The 18,015-nt window shown below is 46.9% G+C and overlaps 1 protein-coding gene across 3 annotated transcripts in view; it reads left to right on the top strand.

Annotated features, from left to right (window-relative positions):
• SLC44A2 (solute carrier family 44 member 2) overlaps nt 1-18,015 on the top strand; it is a 63,986-nt gene that overhangs the window by 27,875 nt on the left and 18,096 nt on the right. For all 3 annotated transcript variants that reach the window (XM_060268812.1, XM_060268810.1, XM_060268811.1), the window contains exons 4-14: nt 1,263-1,347; nt 3,676-3,760; nt 5,710-5,835; nt 6,433-6,499; nt 8,860-8,983; nt 11,930-12,013; nt 12,787-12,899; nt 14,341-14,472; nt 14,878-14,977; nt 15,654-15,746; nt 15,918-16,002. In XM_060268812.1, the coding sequence (XP_060124795.1) occupies nt 1,263-1,347; nt 3,676-3,760; nt 5,710-5,835; nt 6,433-6,499; nt 8,860-8,983; nt 11,930-12,013; nt 12,787-12,899; nt 14,341-14,472; nt 14,878-14,977; nt 15,654-15,746; nt 15,918-16,002 (1,094 nt within the window). The remainder of the gene's footprint in view (nt 1-1,262; nt 1,348-3,675; nt 3,761-5,709; nt 5,836-6,432; nt 6,500-8,859; nt 8,984-11,929; nt 12,014-12,786; nt 12,900-14,340; nt 14,473-14,877; nt 14,978-15,653; nt 15,747-15,917; nt 16,003-18,015) is intronic.

Here is an 18,015-nt window from a genome sequence, read left to right as displayed (position 1 = left end):
CAAAGAAAAGAGGACACATTTGCCGACTTCTTTGTTTATGGTTTACTAGGATGACTCTCATTTTACATACCCATGAAAAAGTAGATGTGTCCTGGGAAAAGAGGACATATGGCAAGAAGGTGCACCGTTATGAAAACAGGGGATTTAAGCAAACTCTTTTAAAAGTGTGTGGAATGCACATCTTCACAGCCATGAATCATAGAATTGTAGAGCTGGAAGGGAACATGAGGATCATCTAGTCCAACCTCCTTTAATGCAGGAATATTTTGCCCAGTGTGGGGCTCGAACCCACATCCCTGAGATAAAGAATCTCGTGCTCTATCAACTGAACTATTGGTGAAACATTCTCTTTTTTTAAACAAAGAAAATGACAACGACAAACCATGGTTCTTAGGAATCCACATGAGCTGTGGGACTGGATGTGAAAGCATGGTGCGCCATGAAATTGCCCTGATAATATCTTATTGGGGACCCAGGTGGCGCTGTGGTTAAACCACTGAGCCTAGGGCTTGCTGATCAGAAGGTCGGCGGTTCGAATCCCTGTGACGGGGTGAGCTCCCGTTGCTTGGTCCCAGCTCCTGCCAACCTAGCAATTCAAAAGCACGTCAAAATGCAAGTAGATAAATAGGAACCGCTACAGCGGGAAGGTAAACGGTGTTTCCATGTGCTGCTCTGGTTTGCCAGAAGCGGCTTTGTCATGCTGGCCACATGACCTGGAAGCTATACGCCGGCTCCCTCGGCCAATGATGCGAGATGAGCGCACAACCCCAGAGTCGGTCACGACTGGACCTAATGGTCAGGGGTCCCTTTACCTTTACCTAATATCTTATTGCCTCCTCCCTCTGTCTCTTTTTGGAGGGGTTGCTCATGTAGAATAATGTGGTGATGGTGTCTGTGCTGAGTGCTGTCTTAGTTGGCCATATGTTGCCATTTCTCACCCAGGGCAGAGTCGCATGGGGTGATATGTGGAAGCCCTTTAATATTGTGAGTGGCTGCATGCAGATTTGGGAGACTCTTGACAGAGAGGCAGTTTAACACAGTGGGTAGAGACTTGGGCTTGGATTCAAATCCTGAGTCACTGCACAGTCTTGAGCAAAACACCTTCTTTCGTAGGTTAACATAGCTCATAAGTTGAAGGATGAAATGCACATGTGAATAACAGAGATATAGTCATAGTTCATAGCAGTTGCTGGTGAAACTGGGTGATGTTGCACAATGTGGAGCGGAGCACGTTGTCAAGCTCTGGACTTCTGTCTTTTCAGCATGGACACAAGGAGACCCCCGGAAGGTGATCTACCCCACAGATAGCCGTGGGCAGTTCTGTGGCCAGGCCGGAACCCCCAACGAGTAGGTGTCTTTGAAAAATCCTTTGTTATCTGCATGAGTATGGCCAATGAGGCACTTAATATTAAGAGAGAATTTTGCGCCTGCATCTTCCCTTTCCGGATTGCCTTTCCATGTCATCTCTTCTGGGTAGAAAAGGGACATCTTCAAGGCCTACCCCTGCTTGTTTTACATCAAGGCCTACCCCTGCTTGTTTTACTCATGAGGCAACTCGTTTTCCCCCTTAATGTGGAATTCTGGAATGTTCTGAGGCATCTAAAGTCCCCCTTGGAATGTTCTCCTGAGTTGCCACAGTCAGTTGGGGCCAGTTGTGTCACATGCCAGATGGATGTCAGGAAACCCCAGTTAGTGGTATTCTGGGCCAAGCAAAACCTGGCATGGAAATCTATGCCTCTACAGCAGTGGTGGGATCATTCTGACCCACAGGCCTAATTAGGCCCAACTGTTCTCTTGCTTTGGTTCACAAGAGTGTTTTGGGTGAGCCACATCTGACATCAGATATGGGCCCATTCAAGAGCAAGCTCCTGGTACTTCGTTTGCAGTCATGGCTTGAAAAACCTGGTGTCATATAACACTCCTGAGGTGATTAGCAGGTGGGCAACCCCACTTGCCCATCAAAGTAACCCATGGAGGATCGGCCATGTTTGATTCCAGCCTTCTGACCCAAATCCGGCCCGTCGTTCTGCCTGGACACTGAGGTCCAGTACCGAGGGCTTTCTGGCGGTTCCCTCATTGCGAGAAGGCAAGTTGCAGGGAACCAGGCGGAGGGCCTTCTCGGTGGTGGCGCCCGCCCTGTGGAATGCCCTCCCATAAGATGTCAAAGAGAAAAACAGCTACCAAATCTGTTTAGGCAGCCCTGTTTAGGGAGGCTTTTAATGTTTAATAGATTATTTATTTCATTTTTCTGTTGGAAGCTGCCCAGAGTAGCTGGGGAAACCCAGCCAGATAGGCGGGGTATAAATAATAAATTATTATTAAAATGCACAATAAACCCATTCCATCAAAACAGTAAAGCATGCATAGCTAAAACATACAACAAAGCAAGCCCATTAAAAAGCACAGCAATTAAAACAGTTAAGAGAGCAATTAAAACAATTGGATGAGGAAGTTCAATTTGAGAGGAATGCTTGTCTATACAGGTGTGTCTTTAAGTACCGGCAGAATGCCAGTACTGATGGGATTTCTCGTATTTCAGCAGGGAAGGCAGTTCACAACAGTGGCGTCACCAGTGAAAAAGCCCACTCCCGTGCTACCCCAAGCCAAAAATATCCAGGCCATGGAAAAGCTATCCGGGTTCCATTTCCCAATCTTAAATGCCCACACTGGGCAGTAGAGAATAAGGGAGTGTTTCTGGTATCCTGATCCAGAGCTGTTTAGGGCTTTATATGTAAGCAGTAGGATCTTAAAACTGGGTCAGTAGCTAATAGACAACAAGTGCAAATCCCTTAGCACTGGCATGATATGTGCTAATAATTCACATTTCTGAATTCAAAGTCAGGAATTATTATTATTATATTATAAATGTGTTCCTCACCCCTGCTGTACAGGAAATCTGGTGGGCCTTTCCTCTGACTCTCCTTGTCACCCTCTCCAATGAGGTGGCATTGAATTCAGTGAGGGAGAGGAAGCCAGAGCAGCGTGAGAGGATAGAATAAGGAGAAGTGGCTCCTCCCCTTAGTTGTGTATGAAATTTCAGGGGCAATTACATAAGACAAGGGTGTATTTCAGCATTTGCAGGCTCCATTCTCCTCCTGGTAGGCAACCACATTGAGTCTTCATGCAGCATGGGTTAGGTGGTGTCACTTCCAGATAGGCCTGAGCTGTGGCAACTTTCATTTTAAGAATTGGTGATGGCTAAGGCTAGTAGCCCTTGGCACATCGCTTTGTCTGTGATCCCCAAGTAGTGCTGGCTGGACTGCGTAGAGCAGGAGTCGGCAACCTTTTTCAGCCGTGGGCCTCAGACCATGTGGTGGGCCGGACTATTTTTTGGGGGGGGAGGGGGGATGAACGAATTCCTATGCCCCATAAGTAACCCAGAGATGCATTTTAAATAAAAGCACACATTCTACTCATGTAAAAACACGCTGATTCCTGGACTGTTTGCGGGCTGGATTGAGAAGGCGATTGGCCCACGGGCCTTAGGTTGCCTACCCCTGGCGTAGGGAATTCTAACCTATTCAGAAGTGGTTCAGGAGAGTCTGCTGGCATGAGTGATCTCCTTCATCTTCTAGTTCTCCACAGTATGTCAGACTTGCTGAATTTTTGGGACCCATCTGCTGATAGAAACATATGCTGGCTTGGATGTTCTTATGGTCCTTTCTCTGTTTCCAGGAATAAACCTTTCTTGTTCTACTTCAACATCGTGAAATGTGCCAGCCCTTTGGTGCTGTTGGAGTTTCAGTGTCCCACCACACAGGTAAGGCTTTTCTCCTTGTCAATTCCTTTGTCCCAGAGAGGTCAGAATTGCAAGAGCTTTGTGCTCGTCTGCATAGGGCAAAACTTCATGGACAAAACGGAAGGTGGGTTGTTTTTGCTCTGTGATAATCTGGATATAGACAGGGCCGCCTTGAGCATGCCAGGTGCCCTGGCGCCGGATCCCTCCGGTGCCCCCGCCCCGTTTCCCAGCTGCACTGCACCACCCAGCCTGCCGCTGCCTGCCCCCTGTTGCGATGCCCCTGCGCACGGCGGAGGCTGCCCCAGGCCCGCGCGCCTCCGGAGAGTGGCCTGAAGCTGCTGAACAGCGGAGGCGTGCCTGGGGCAGCCTCAGCCGTGCCTCTCAGCGGGCGCAGCGGTGTCCCTGGCACCCTGGCGCCCCGCGCCACCGGGAGCGGGCCTAGAGCCGGCCCTGGATATAGACATGCTGTTGTGTAATGTTGCCCAATAAAGTGCATGGGGAGAGAGTAAGAGCAAGGATGGCTTATTTATGTCCTCTCTTGGTCACATTGGGGAAATGGGAAGGGAGGGCAAGGACTTCAAAGAGCAGCTGCCCAAAGAAAGAAAGCAGCTTTGAACACTATCCTGGTTGAATGGGTGATGTTTGCCTTTTCTTTGAAGTCCCTGAAGCTGTTTGCTGCCTCGCTCTGTGAGACTTCAGCTTCTCACTAGAACCCCAGCACAAATGGACATGGAATCAGTAAAATTAAAAGGATGTAAATCTGTGACCTGTCACAGAGGTTGTGCTCTTCATGTTGAAATTGCCTCAATTTAATGTGATGCAGGGATGTATGAATATGAATATATATATATTTTGTGTAGGTCGGTCAGAATAACAAATATTATTATTATTAAATCGGTATATCACCCTTCATCCAAACATAACAGAGCGGTTCACAAGATTAAAATGCAAAATGAGAACTCAAAATACCTAATAAGACAAAAACAGAAGCAAACCAATGACCTGGCCTCCCACAAATACATTTAAAAGGTAACAGAATTGCAAATCAGCTAAGGGCCTGGTTATAGAGAAACATTTTAGCCTTGCACCTAAAGATATGTACAGTGGTACCTCTGGATACAAACGGGATCTGTTCCGGAGCCCCGTACGCATCCAGAGCAGTACTTACCCTGAAGCGCCGAATCTGTGCATGCTCCCTGCGCTTTTCGGTGCTTCTGTGCATGCGTGTGACGTCATTTGGCGCGTCTGTGCATGCGCGAATTGCCGAACCCAGAGGTAACCCGTTCTGTTACTTCCGGGTTCAGCGCATACATACCCCGTTTTGAGTGCCACACTTCCGTTTTCCGAGTGAGGAAAGGTGGGCTGGGTGGCAAGTGAGCTGGCACCTGCCGCCCTCCAGCGCTGGGTTCCTCCGTTGCCACAACAGCAACCACCCATTTCTCCAGCCCCAGCGCTGAGTGAGGGAAGGCTGGGCCGGGGTGGCAAGCAAGCAGGCAAGGGATGTTGCTGTCACACACACACACACACACACACACACACACACACACACCGCCTGCTCCTGCTTGCAGGCAAGTAGGAGTGGAATCGGGCTGCTCCGCTAGGCAACGTTGCTGCTTGCACGGGAACAGAAGCTGGATCGGGGCAGCCCAGCTGGGGAGGTGCAGGCTCCATCACACTTTCCGTTGAAGGGTTCGTGGCTGCACTCCCCTCAAGGAAGAAGTTTAAAGGAGCCCCCACCTCCCCATCAGAGCCCCTGCACCACCTGTTTTGCGTTACTTTCTATGGGAAAGTGTGCCTTGGTTTTGGAACACTTTGGTTTTGGAACAGACTTCCAGAACCGATTAAGTTTGAGAACCAAGGTACCACTGTAATGTAGAGATTTGTCACTGCTGCTGGGAATCAGAACCCTACTAGACAAGTGGTGTCTGAATTGAGACACTAAATTGCTATGCTTCTTGTGACTGTTTCAGATCTGTGTTGAAAAGTGCCCAGATCAATACCTCACCTACTTGCAAGCCTCAACAGGTGGCGCAGCCAGCAAGGATCTCAAATACTATGAGCAGTTTTGTGTCCCAGAATTTAAAAACCGGAAGACGGTGAGTGAGCTTTACAGATGCATAATGGCTGGGAACTAATTCAGACTTAAGGGGGATGTAAGGGGGTGGGCTTACAGGGAACAGCCACCCCTCATCAAATCCAGCTCTTCGAATGGCTCTGACAACAGCGGAGGGACAGGAGACAGGAAGGAGGAAGTGAGCGGAGCGGGGCAGGGCTCAGGCAGCATCCAAGAGCACTACCTGCAGCCTGTGTTACCAGCAAGGAAGGGGGGGCCAGCAGAGAGTTCTAGCGGGGAAACAGCAGAGGGGCGTCCTTTCAAATTCACCCCGGAACTGAGGCGATCAGAGACTCACAAACGCAGGGGGAGGAGATTTGGGGTCCCCAAACTACTCTGCTAGGGGAGGAGCCGAAAATTGCCATTGGGAGAATCTGATAGCACTGAGTAGACATGTTTTCATGAAGCTCTTGCACTGTAAATAACTTTCACAATAAAAGTATTAATTGGAGTGTCGTTGCTCAAGGGTAGCCAGCAACCTCCCTGACAGGGGATCTTTCGTTCTGCTTTTGCCTTTGTTTTCCTGGGAAGTTTTCCTTCTTTGGGCAGGAATAACCCATTCCTTTTTCCCCTCTCTCAGGCCCTGAGTGCACCTGAAGTTTTGAAAGATGATCTGTGCCCAGCCATGCTCACTCCAAGCAAACCCTGTAAGTCTGTCCGAGGGAGCAAACTAGTGGCAGAAAGCCTAGGGATTTTATTAATAGTTTATTGAACAGCTCAGTAGTCAAATCTTAATGCAGCTCAAGCTTTCAGTGGCTGTGACTCCCAGCCACTTCCATTGCCAGAAAGAACCTTGCCTTAGTCTTTCCACACAAAGACTACCACAAAGACTTCTTATCTGGGGGTATGGGAATCTGAAATTTGAAAACAGTAAGCTTCTGAGGAACCAGCCCACTTGTTCTGGGCTAGTGCAGAGCCTCAGACCCAACATATATTATCCCCCACTTCATGCACTGAACCAGTTGTTATCCCTGATGGTACCTATTGTTGGCATGGAGGCCATAATCTTCATGGACCTTGCCAACTCTCCAAGGGGGGAGGAAATGGCCTGGCTGTTTTTAGTTTCGTTTTAACCTCTGAGCCAGTTGCCAGAGGTTTTTAGGAATAGAAAGCCAAAAATTTGGGACGGCTGCCAGCTTTTTTCTAACAAAGCTATTCAGTTTCTATAACTATTTGAATGGAAGTTACCATCATTTTCGAAGGGACACAGGTGGGGCTGTGGGTTAAACTGCAGAGCCTAGGGCTTGCTGATCAGAAGGTCGGCGGTTCAAATCCCTGCAACGGGGTGAGCTCCCATTGCTCGGTCCCAGCTCCTGCCAACTTAGCAGTTCGAAAGCACGTCAAAGTGCAAGTAGATAAATAGGTCCAAGTGGGAAGGTAAACAGTGTTTCCGTGCGCTGCTCTGGTTCGCCAGAAGCGGCTTAGTCATGCTGGCCACATGACGTGGAAGCTGTATGCAGCTCCCTCAGCCAATAACACGAGATGAGAGCCACAACCCCAGAGTTGGTCATGACTGGACCTAATGGTCAGGGGTCCCTTTACCTTTATCTTTAACCATCATTTTTGCCATTAGTACACTCTACATATGCACTAGAGCAGTGTTTCCCAACCTTGTGCCTCCAGATGTTTTGTGACTACAATTCCCATAATTCCTGACCACTGGTCTTGCTAGCTAGGGATGATGGGAGTTGTAGTCCAAAAAACAGCTGGAGGCACAAGGTTGGGAAACACTGCACTAGAGCAACAGATAGTTGACTTCAGACCTTTCACACCATTTCAGCCATGGCTGCAATAAAGACTGTGGGGTTCATTTGTGTTTTTCCTTTGCTGCTGCCTCCTCCCCCAGGGTTTATTTTCCCAAGGTGGGAAAGTCAGAACAACCTGGTGATGTAGCAGCCACAGTTGTGGGGAATTGCACTTGTGCCCATTTCCTTGTGTGGCCCTGCCTCCTGACCTACCACCAGAATTTTTGAAACTAAACATTGGCAACCAAACGTGATCCCTGAACCCCCACCCAAGGAGGTTGGCTCGGTGTGAATTTTGAATATCAACCCCCTCTCTAAGAGAATCGGATTAATTCTGAAGGATCATAAGTAAGCAGAAACAGGTGTTTGGGTTGCGTAGAAAGGCTGTGTATTTCCCCCAGTAACATCTGGGTATACTAGGTCGGGAACTCCTTGCTAGCTCCCCTCACCCCACCCCTAGGGCTTGGCTTGTGAGCTGCACCCTTTGTGGGGATGAGGGAGAACTGTGGGCCATGCAAGAGGATTTGAACATGAAGGACAGCTACAGCTGCACAAGGAGAAAAGGAAGTAGTCTGATCACACCTGTCCCTCTGACTCATGTCGAATGTCTGTGGCAAATAAAGCATCTATTAAATCACACCAGAGTTTGAAACAAGTCTTCTGGCTAGTCATGTGCATTACAAACACTTGGATGGGAGAGGCCTTTGGGGTGCTGATTACTCAGCGAGTTATCAGTTAACTCTTGGGTGTTGGGGCAAGGGATGGAGATGCAATGATCTATAACGAGGTCTTGTTCTACACCAGGCATCCCCAAACTGCGGCCCTCCATATGTTTTGGCCTACAATTCCCATGATCCCTAGCTAACAGGACCAGTGGTCAGGAATGATGGGAATTGTAGTCCAAAACATCTGGAGGGCCGAAGTTTGGGGATGCCTGTTCTACACTAAGTATCCTGACACCAACTCAGGATATGCTGAGTGGAGCCCTGGTTCCTGTAGTAGGTTGCGGGAGGTCACTCCAAGCATCAGATGAAATCGCCAAGCATACATAAAGATTTAGCCAAGTCACAACCTCCCACTTTGCCTCTTCAGTTGCCAAATCTCACTCTTCCCTGCATGAAAGCAGCTTGGTGTGTGTGTGTGTGTTGCAGTTTTCCTCTTGGCCGGCTGATTATAGAGGGTCTTTTAAGCAGAGAACAAGGGGTGGGGTGCATACTAGTCTTCCTGCTGCTTAGATCTCTCTCATATGTTGTGATCCTCAGTGGCTCGCAGATGTCTACCTGCAATCAGCTCGAATAAAGGGGTCATCATGGTTGGGAACAAGACCACCTTTAATGATGGGAAAGGACATGAGAGGAACGTGACCGAACTTCTGGAAGGGGCCAAGTGAGTTTTAAGTGTGTGTGTGTTGGGTGGCAATGAGCAGAGCGGGGCTTTGTAGATCTAGTTATTCCAAATTTGGCCAAAGAATACTTTTTGCTGACTTTGCTTAATTTACTTGCGTTCTTCTGGTTGCTCGGCCTGGGGAGTTGGTCCCCAGTAATTTGTAATTTTCTTTTCATCACAGGTGGCAGAAACTGGGACATTAGATAGACAAGGGTTGTGTTGAGACAACAGATGGGGCTGGCGGGGGTTGTAGAGGAAAAGGTGGGGTATGTGCTGAGAAGACCTCATCTGACTACGCTTCTAATCCGTTAGGGGAAGTCACATGCCATCTTCCACCTTACCCTGGCCAAGAAAAAGTTCCAGTTCTTCTAGGAGACTTGCTATATTCCATGTTTTCTGGCAGCTACAAGGATTTTCCAATTCCTTTTCTGGGATGCTGCCAAAGTCCTGGACAGCATGATGAAAATGCTTCTCAGGTCTTGACATTTAGAACCTTAAATGTGCTGCATATATGGAACTGCCCTCTGCTTGTCAACCATCCTTCTCCCCATGCAAAGGGAAATCCTGTGCTCACAATTATTGAGACTCTCAGTAGCCCTAACCCAGTAGAAGTGAAGTTCCTACAGTGCCGGTGAGCAGTTAGTGCTCTACCTAACACCAGACTCCGTAGCTTTCTTATCTCAAATAAAGCTCCCAGTACGTTTCCGAGCACAATTCAAAGTGTTGGTGCTGAACTTTAAAGCTCTAAATGGCCTTGGCCCAGTATACCTGAATAATAATAATAATAATAATAATAATAATAATAATAATTTATTATTTATACCCTGCCCATCTGGCTGGGTTTCCACAGCCACTCTGGGCGGCTTCCAACAGAAATATTAAAATACAGTAATTTCTTAAAGATTAAAAGCTTCCCTAAACAGGGCTGCCTTCAGATGTCCTCTAAAAGTCTGGTAGTTATTTTTCTTTTTGACATCTGATGGGAGGGCGTTCCACAGGGCAGGTGCCACTCCCGAGAAGGCCCTCTGCCTGGTTCCCTGTATCTTGGCTTCTCGCAACGAGGGAACCGCCAGAAGGCCCTCGGCCCTGGACCTCAGTGTCCGGGCGGAGTGATGGAGGTGGAGACGCTCTTCAGTTATACTGGACCGAGGCCGTTTAGGGCTTTAAAGGTCAGCACCAACACTTTGAATTGTGCTCGGAAACATACTGGGAGCCAATGCAGGTCTTTCAAGACCGGTGTTATGTGGTCTCGGCGGCTGCTCCCAGTCACCAGTCTAGCTGCCGCGTCTCCACCAGTGTCAGATTTACGTATAAGCTAAACAAGCTATAGCTTGGGGCTCCACTCTCTTGGGGGGAATTTCAAAGTAAAAAAACCTGGATGTACATTTCCAAAATATAAGATAAAAAACAAAATAAAACCTACATACACTTAGAGCTTAATAATTATTTCACTATTAATATAGTTCTTATTAATACATTTCTTCTTAATTGTATTTCAGTTCAACAATTACTTTGATAAAATACATATTGTGTCATGTTCAAATGGCTTTAGATACCTAGTAGGTCCATAAATTACCATATAGCATATATGCAACACAAAAAACAGTGACAATTTGTTGTTGACACAGGACAGCTGGACATATAAAGGGCCCCATTACCTTCAGTAGCTGAGGGCAGGCATCCCCTCCAGATGTTTTGGCCTACAACTCCCATGATCTCTAGCTAAGAGGACCAGTGGTCAGGGATGATGGGAATTATAGTCCAAAAGAAGAAGAAGAAGAGGAGGAGGAGGAGTTTGAGTTTGGATTTGATATCCTGCTTTATCACTACCCGAAGGAGTCTGAAAGCGGCTAACAATCTCCTTTCCCCTTCTCCCCCACAACAGACACCCTGTGAGGTGGGTGGGGCTGAGAGACTTCAGAGAAGTGTGACTAGCCCAAGGTCACCCAGCAGCTGCATGTGGAGGAGCGGAGACGCGAACTCAGTTCCCCAGATTACGAGTCTACCGCTATTAACCACTACACCACACTACACCACATCTGGAGGGCTGAAGTTTGGGGATGCCTGGCTTAGGGCCTCATCAAACCTAAATCTGGCCCTGGTCTCCACCCCCATCGTTCAGCCTGGACACTGAGATCCAGCTCCAATGGCCTTCTGATGGTTCTCTCACTGCGAGAAGTGAAGTTACAGGGAACCAGGCACAGGGCCTTCTCGGTAGTGGCACCCTCCCTGTGGAACGCCCTCCCATAAGATGTCAAGGAGATAAAGAACTACACAACATTTAGAAGGCATTTGAAACCAGCCCTGTTTAGGGAAGTTTTTAATGTTTCATGTTTTATCACATTAATAATAATAATAATAGCAATAACAATAACAACAATAATATTCTGTTGGGAGCTGCCCAGAGTGGCTGGGGAAACCCAGCAAGATGGGTGGGGTGGTATTATTTATTTATTTATTTTAATTTATTTATCAAAGCTATACCTTCAAAACCATGAGGGCTAGAAACATGTCTCTAAAAAAGAAAGGTGCCTAGATTTGAGTTTGCAAATGACAGACATTTCTAGCAAGGTCCAGGGATAGGAAACTTCACAACTAAACAGAATCCAGATGGATAACTGAGCCATTACTATTGTTCTCATCCTAGATCCAGAGCTAGGCCAGCATAAAACAAACTAAGGACTGTATAAAGCACTCTGTACACTGAAGGTTGGGTGGGTGAGCTCTAGACGATGACAACCATGACTGTTAAAAAAGACCTGGATAAATAGAAATGGGAGGGATGGAGGAGAGGACCTAAGCAAGCCAAACACCTGTGAAGAACAAGGCCTTCTCCAGGAAGGTTACTTGTGAATTATAGGCTAATGTCCCACTCTGAAAATCCCTGACTTTGGTTGCTTCTTCACCTTTACTGCGCTTCTCACTTCTTCCTACTTTGAATTCCAGAAAAGCAAATGTGGTTCTAGAGGCGAGACAAGTGGCTATGAAGATCTTTGAAGATTACACTGTTTCCTGGTACTGGATAATAATGTGAGCAGAGAACGGAATAGTCCAGCTAAGGGTGGAATGAGAAGTCTAATGGGAGTAGCAAAAAGGAAGCTCTGGCTCTGTTCCAAAGGCAAAGGACCTTTCGGACTTACAGACCATCTTAGAGGTTTTTCCAAGTTCTGGATGTCCAGCTGAGCATTTCACCATTGTGAAGACCTGTGTCTTCTGCTGTATTTTCCCCTTGATAGTAGTGAAAAGCAACACCACAAGAGTCCTTAAGGGCCACCTGGCACTTTTTTCCATTATTAAAGATGGATATACTGAACTGAGGTTTGGAACTAGAGGGTTTTTCCATGATTGGTTCAAATCACTGTATCAGATTCAGCCCCACACCCATGTATGTATTTGTGTGTATAATATATCACATCACTGTTCCAATGGATTAAGGGGAACGGTCTCAGAGCTGCTTATATGGCGTATCGAAGGCCCTCGGACCATTCTCCGGGATTCCTACCCCTTTTTTTTTTTTGCCCATGCTTATCTCTTTGGTTTCCTAGTCTCTGCAGTTCTTTGCCTGTCAACTGCCTTCTTGCTAATGGTTCATAGCCCCTTTTGTCAGCTTTTTATGACCCATAATGAACTTCAATTTCCTTGATATAATTTGCACTGTTCTCCTTCATTCTGCTACTGATTCATTTACCCCAAGTAGTTAAAATGTTTGTGCAATGCAGCATCTTCCCCCAGTAGCTTGTGAGTTCAAGTGCTTGGTAGTTCAAGAACGTCTTGAGAAATCCCTTGTTGTCTTCTATCTGCAGAGGTCTGGTGATTTCCATGGTGGTCAGTCTCATCTTTATTGTCCTGCTCCGGTTCCTAGCAGGGATCATGGTCTGGGTGATGATTGTGCTGGTGATCCTGGTGCTTGGATATGGTGAGTTTGCTATGGTGAGCCCAGGGATCTGGCAGGTGGGCTGGATCCCTACTGGAATTAATAATAATAATAATAATAATAAATTTATTACTTATACCTCACTTCTCTGACTGGGTTGCCCAGTCTGGGCAGCTTCCAATCAATTAAAACACCAAACACAGTAAAACATCAAACATAAAAAAACTTCCCTATATAGGATTGCCTTTATATAAGTTTATTTTCTTGACATCTGATGGGAGGGCATTCCACAGGATGGGTGCCACTACTGAGAAGGCCCTCTGCCAGGTTCCCTGTAACTTTACTTCTCACAGTGAAGGAACTGTCACAAGACCCTCAGAGCTGGACCTCAGTGTCTGGGCTGAACTATGGGAGTGGAGACACTCCTTCAGGTATACATTCTCACTAATGGTCTATCTCAGCACCATATGCTTCCTTCCACCCACCCTTGGTGGTGAAACGTCTTCCTTTCCACTTGTGGCAAGTGGCACAGCTTGCTTACTGTCACTCAGGTGAGCCTTGCTAGACCTTTCTTTGGGAATCCCCTTACTTGTGACTTTGCTCGTTGAGGCTAGAACTGGGCCTGGGGTAATGGCATTGTTTTGGGATCTTTGCCTCAGTTTAGGAGATGCTCTAAATGACCTCTATAGATCTTGCTGTGCAAATTAGAAAATTGTTTCCTTTGTGAATCCAGGGAAGGTGAGCTGAGCATCAGGTAGACGTTAGGAAGTTTGATGTAGCACCAGTCACTTCTACAGTAGCCTCTTCAGTTATCCTTCCTGTCCCCCTTAAATAGTTGGTTTTTTTATGTTCCACTAGGAAGTAATTCATGTCTTGAGGAAGAGGAAGGGAAAGTTGCCCAGGTGAACAACTTAGTTGTAGTTGGAAAAGATTGCAACAGAGTCTGTAATTTCTGAATAGAAACCTGTCCCTGTTGCAAGTTAATTGGTCCTTCTAATTCTGTGTTAGAATATCAATTCGGAAGACCGTGCTCTTTACGTTATATTCAGACTGCTGACATATTCCCCCTCTCTGCGTGTAAGGAGCACCTGGTGTCCACAGAATGTGTGTGGACATGATGCCATTAAGCAGTTCATAAATGATAATTATGAATAAGATCCCCTTCCACCTTTTCATTCAACTCCCCCTCTACCCGCAACCTGACACCTTGAACTGAACTGATCCAAATACTTTTCAAACTGTGAATAATTCTCAAGAACTGTTGCAACAGAATTGAACGCAGGAAGTCAGGTAAAGCCTTGAGGACAAGCCTGGACTGCTCCTTCCCTAAGCCTTTGATATGGTAGGCACTTCTGAACTTGCTTCCCAAATGGTACACTTTGCACCGGGACAGCTTTCAACCATTTGGTATGTTGGAAGTGTTAAGCCAAGGCATTCGGCAACTGTGTTCACTGTCCCTTTGATTGCTGCTTTCATCTTGCAGGAATCTTTCATTGCTACATGGAATATGCCCAGCTGAAAGGACAGGCTGGTTCTGATGTTTCCCTGAAAGAACTTGGGTTCCAGACAGATCTCCGTGTCTACCTCCATCTGAAGCAAACGTGGCTGGCCTTCAGTAAGTCATCTGCTCAGCCGAGGGCTTCACAATGAGTGTGTCTCTTTGTTAGCCATGCCTTCCTATGTGTTGATGAAAGACCAGGAGAAGGACTTCCTCAGGCCTCTGTCCAGACCAGGAATGGGAAGTCTGTAGCCCTTGAGGATTTATTGAGCTCCATCTTGCCTCATTCCTGACTATTGGCCATGTTGGTTGAGGCTGATGGAGTCCAACATCTGAAGAGGCAGATGATCCTTACACCTGATGTACAGTAGACCAAAAAAAAAATGTAACTTGCTACAAGAACCACCCAGAGTCACTTGTTTGGTGTTTTACCCTGCTTTGTGGAATCAGAGCACAGAAGCACTCGGGTTCCTCTCTCTTGTCTCTCTCTCCCACTTTGCCTCTCTCTGTTTTCTTGCCCAGTGATCATCCTGTGCATTGTGGAGGTTGTCATCATTTTACTGCTCATCTTTTTGCGCAAGAGGATTCTCATTGCCATTGCATTGATAAAGGAAGCCAGCAGGTGAGCCTGATGTGGCGTGTGCCCAATAGATTGCCTTGCAAGGGTGCTTTTATCTCCCCACCCTGCCCACCCCCCTAATGTTTGCAGATCTCCAGGGAAGTTTGCTGTTCTGTCTGATTCTGCTGCTGGGAAATCTAGCGGGACTAGCCAACATCAAAGAAGCAAAAGCATACAGTTCAAGGGTTCAGGGCAACTACCTTCTAACTAGAAATACTGTACAGTCCTACCTTGGATCCTGAACGCTGCAAACCCGGAAGTGATTGTTCTGGTTTGCGAATGTTCTTGTGGAACCTGAACGTCCGTCAGATCTTCTGTGCTTCTACTTGGCTGCAGGAGCCGTGATTTGGTTTTTGAATGTTTTGGAAGTCGAATGGACTTTTTGAATGGATTCTGTTCAACTTCCAAGGTACGACTGTAGTTAGTGAGAATGTCCATCTCAGACACAGCCTGACCCGCCACTCCCAGGGGATTGTTGGATAATCGTTTCTAGTAGAAGTGTGAGAGGAGAGGAGCTGCAGTGAATCGTCACTCCTAAAGTGGGATCTGATAAGTCTTCTTGGTGGGACAGGAAGCCAGTCCATAGTGAAGCTAAAGGGAAATGTGACAAAGGCCTAGACAGAGTTAGGACCTTGAAACTGACTCGTTTACCTTTTCTTTCTCCTGTCCCCTCTGACAGAGCGATTGGTCACATCATGACATCCCTGCTGTTCCCTCTCTGCACTTTCTTCCTGGTGTGTCTCTGTATTGCTTATTGGGCCAGCACAGCTGTGTATCCTTCCTCAGTTTCCCACCACCACCCCTGCTCTCATAGAAGAATGGATTGTGGGGTATGGTTGGGTGGGTGGGTGGGGTTTCCAGGAAACTGCCTGGTGTTCCAAGTGTGATTTCAAGCAGGCAAGAATGGGCGTAAATTTCTGCAAAGCTCCTTGACTGCTCCCAGTTTCTTGTCTACCTCCAATGAAGCTGTCTACAAGGTGTTCAACGAGACAGAGTGCATTTACGCCAGAACGACCTGCAACCCAGAGGTAAGAAATCTGAAATAGTCACTAATGGAGTTGTCTTCATTGTATAATGGGCAAAAAAGGATGTGTCCAGAATTATTGTCTTGCTTTCTCCACGGGGCTTCTCTTGAAGGTTCAGCTGGGTGCAGAATGCAGGATTCTGTTTCCTGCTGGAATTGAGGCAGTGCTCCAGGAGTCACATTGCAGACTTGGCCCAAATACTCTGGAACAGGCATTCATTCCCAAATGCTTCCTACGCCCCTGCCAGACTGCTCAAAAATCTGCCGAGGGTCTTAATTATTTTTCTGCCTATTATAGCCATTGTAGTGTGATGTACTATGTGCCGTGTGATCTTTAATTGTATTTGCATTGCTGCTTTTATTTCTTACAAATTAAGACATCTCATAAACTCGATAATGAATTCAGATTGTAATACATACAGTATAGGAAATAAAAGAAGCAGTAAAAAATGCCATTAAAAATTGATACGAAAATTCACTCACAAATCCACAGACACACTGTGGGTCACCCGAATAAAGCTTGCAGGCCACAGGTTAGGAACTTCTGTTGCAGAAAGCTTAAATTCTGAGTGGCCCATGGAGGCTGTGGGATCTCCCTTGCATCCTGATTCTGGGTGGATTCAGACAACCTGTGTGGTCTGATGGTCACCTGCTTGCGTGGAGGTGAAAAGCCCACTTCGCTCTGCGATTAAACTTTCACAGAGTCAGGTTATTTTGTGATAGCTGCAAACCTCTCACATGGTGCCTGCCCAAATCTGGACAAGACCAGATTAGGGAACTACAGTAGTTCTCAAAAGGATGAGGCAGGGGAAATGCCTGTACCTGGGAGAGGCATAAGTCCATTGATTGTGTTTGTATATGGCAGGGGTTGCCAACTTCCAAGAGACTGCGATCTACTCACAGAGTTAAAAACTGGCAGTGATCTACCCCCTTTTGGGGGGTTCAGGTTGAGCTTTTTTTAGGAAGGAAAGCCCTGTTTGGCGGGCTTCAGGGCAAACATGTAGAGCTTTTTTAGGGGAGCCAAAGTTGCTGAGCTTCTTTGGGGGGACCCAGTGATCTACCACAGACGTCCAGTGATCTACCAGTAGATCACGATCTACCTGTTGGACATGCCTGGTATATGGAATCACCTGCTGCCTGCCCCCAACTTTCCGATCAGTTGTACATGCTACATATTCCCCCCCCCCTTTCACATTGTGGTTTTGCTTCCCTGTGTTCCTACCTCATCCCCGCCAAACGCCATGAAAGCTATGCAGTGAGAGTCTTCTCTCTGCTGGGGATTTGCCCATCCCTTTGAGGAGGTAGGAAATATGGCTTGACCCAATATCTCAGTTTCCCCTGCCTGCCCACCCCTGTGGAGAACTGAAAAGGGAAGCCCCACATGACACGTCTGCAAGAATGACCTGACTTCATTTTTTTCTGGCAGGGTCCCAACTCTAAAATACCCACAATTTGGGGGGAGGTTTCAAAATGTTAACGTCACAAGCTGCAGCTTCCTCCCTTCAACCTGCCCAGATCGAAGTACTCGTATCCATTTCTAAAATAGAACACGATGCAAACAGAACTGCCGCACACCCTCATTCCTATGGTTCCCCTTTATCACATACACAGCCCAACAAGACAACAAGAAGAATCTGCTGACAGCATACAAATCAATCTGGCTAACCTGATCCAAACACACACACAAACACACACCCCACTCTCGCACAAAAACAAATCTCACTACAGACAACCAAAGACAACCAGCCACACCCTAGGTAGGCTGCCCCCAACCTCTCTCACAACCAAGGAAATACAACAAGCAAATAGTAAGAGTGTAGGGTCACCACGCAGACTGAAGTATCTTCCCCACGCAGCCATAGAGAAAAGGAAAGTAAATTTTATTGTTTGCTGACAGCAAGCAATAGCTCAGAGGATACTTCCTAAAGCCCGAGCCCAGAACAATGGGTGTCTCAAACATTTATACCTTCGGGTAGCCATACATTACAGAGCAACCAATCAGATTGGCTCATTTAGA

Source organism: Zootoca vivipara, chromosome 16, assembly GCF_963506605.1.
Source record: "Zootoca vivipara chromosome 16, rZooViv1.1, whole genome shotgun sequence".
In the NCBI taxonomy this organism is placed as follows: domain Eukaryota; kingdom Metazoa; phylum Chordata; class Lepidosauria; order Squamata; family Lacertidae; genus Zootoca; species Zootoca vivipara.
Note: the sequence above shows the minus strand (reverse complement) of the source record. Positions and strands in the feature narration are given on the sequence as shown.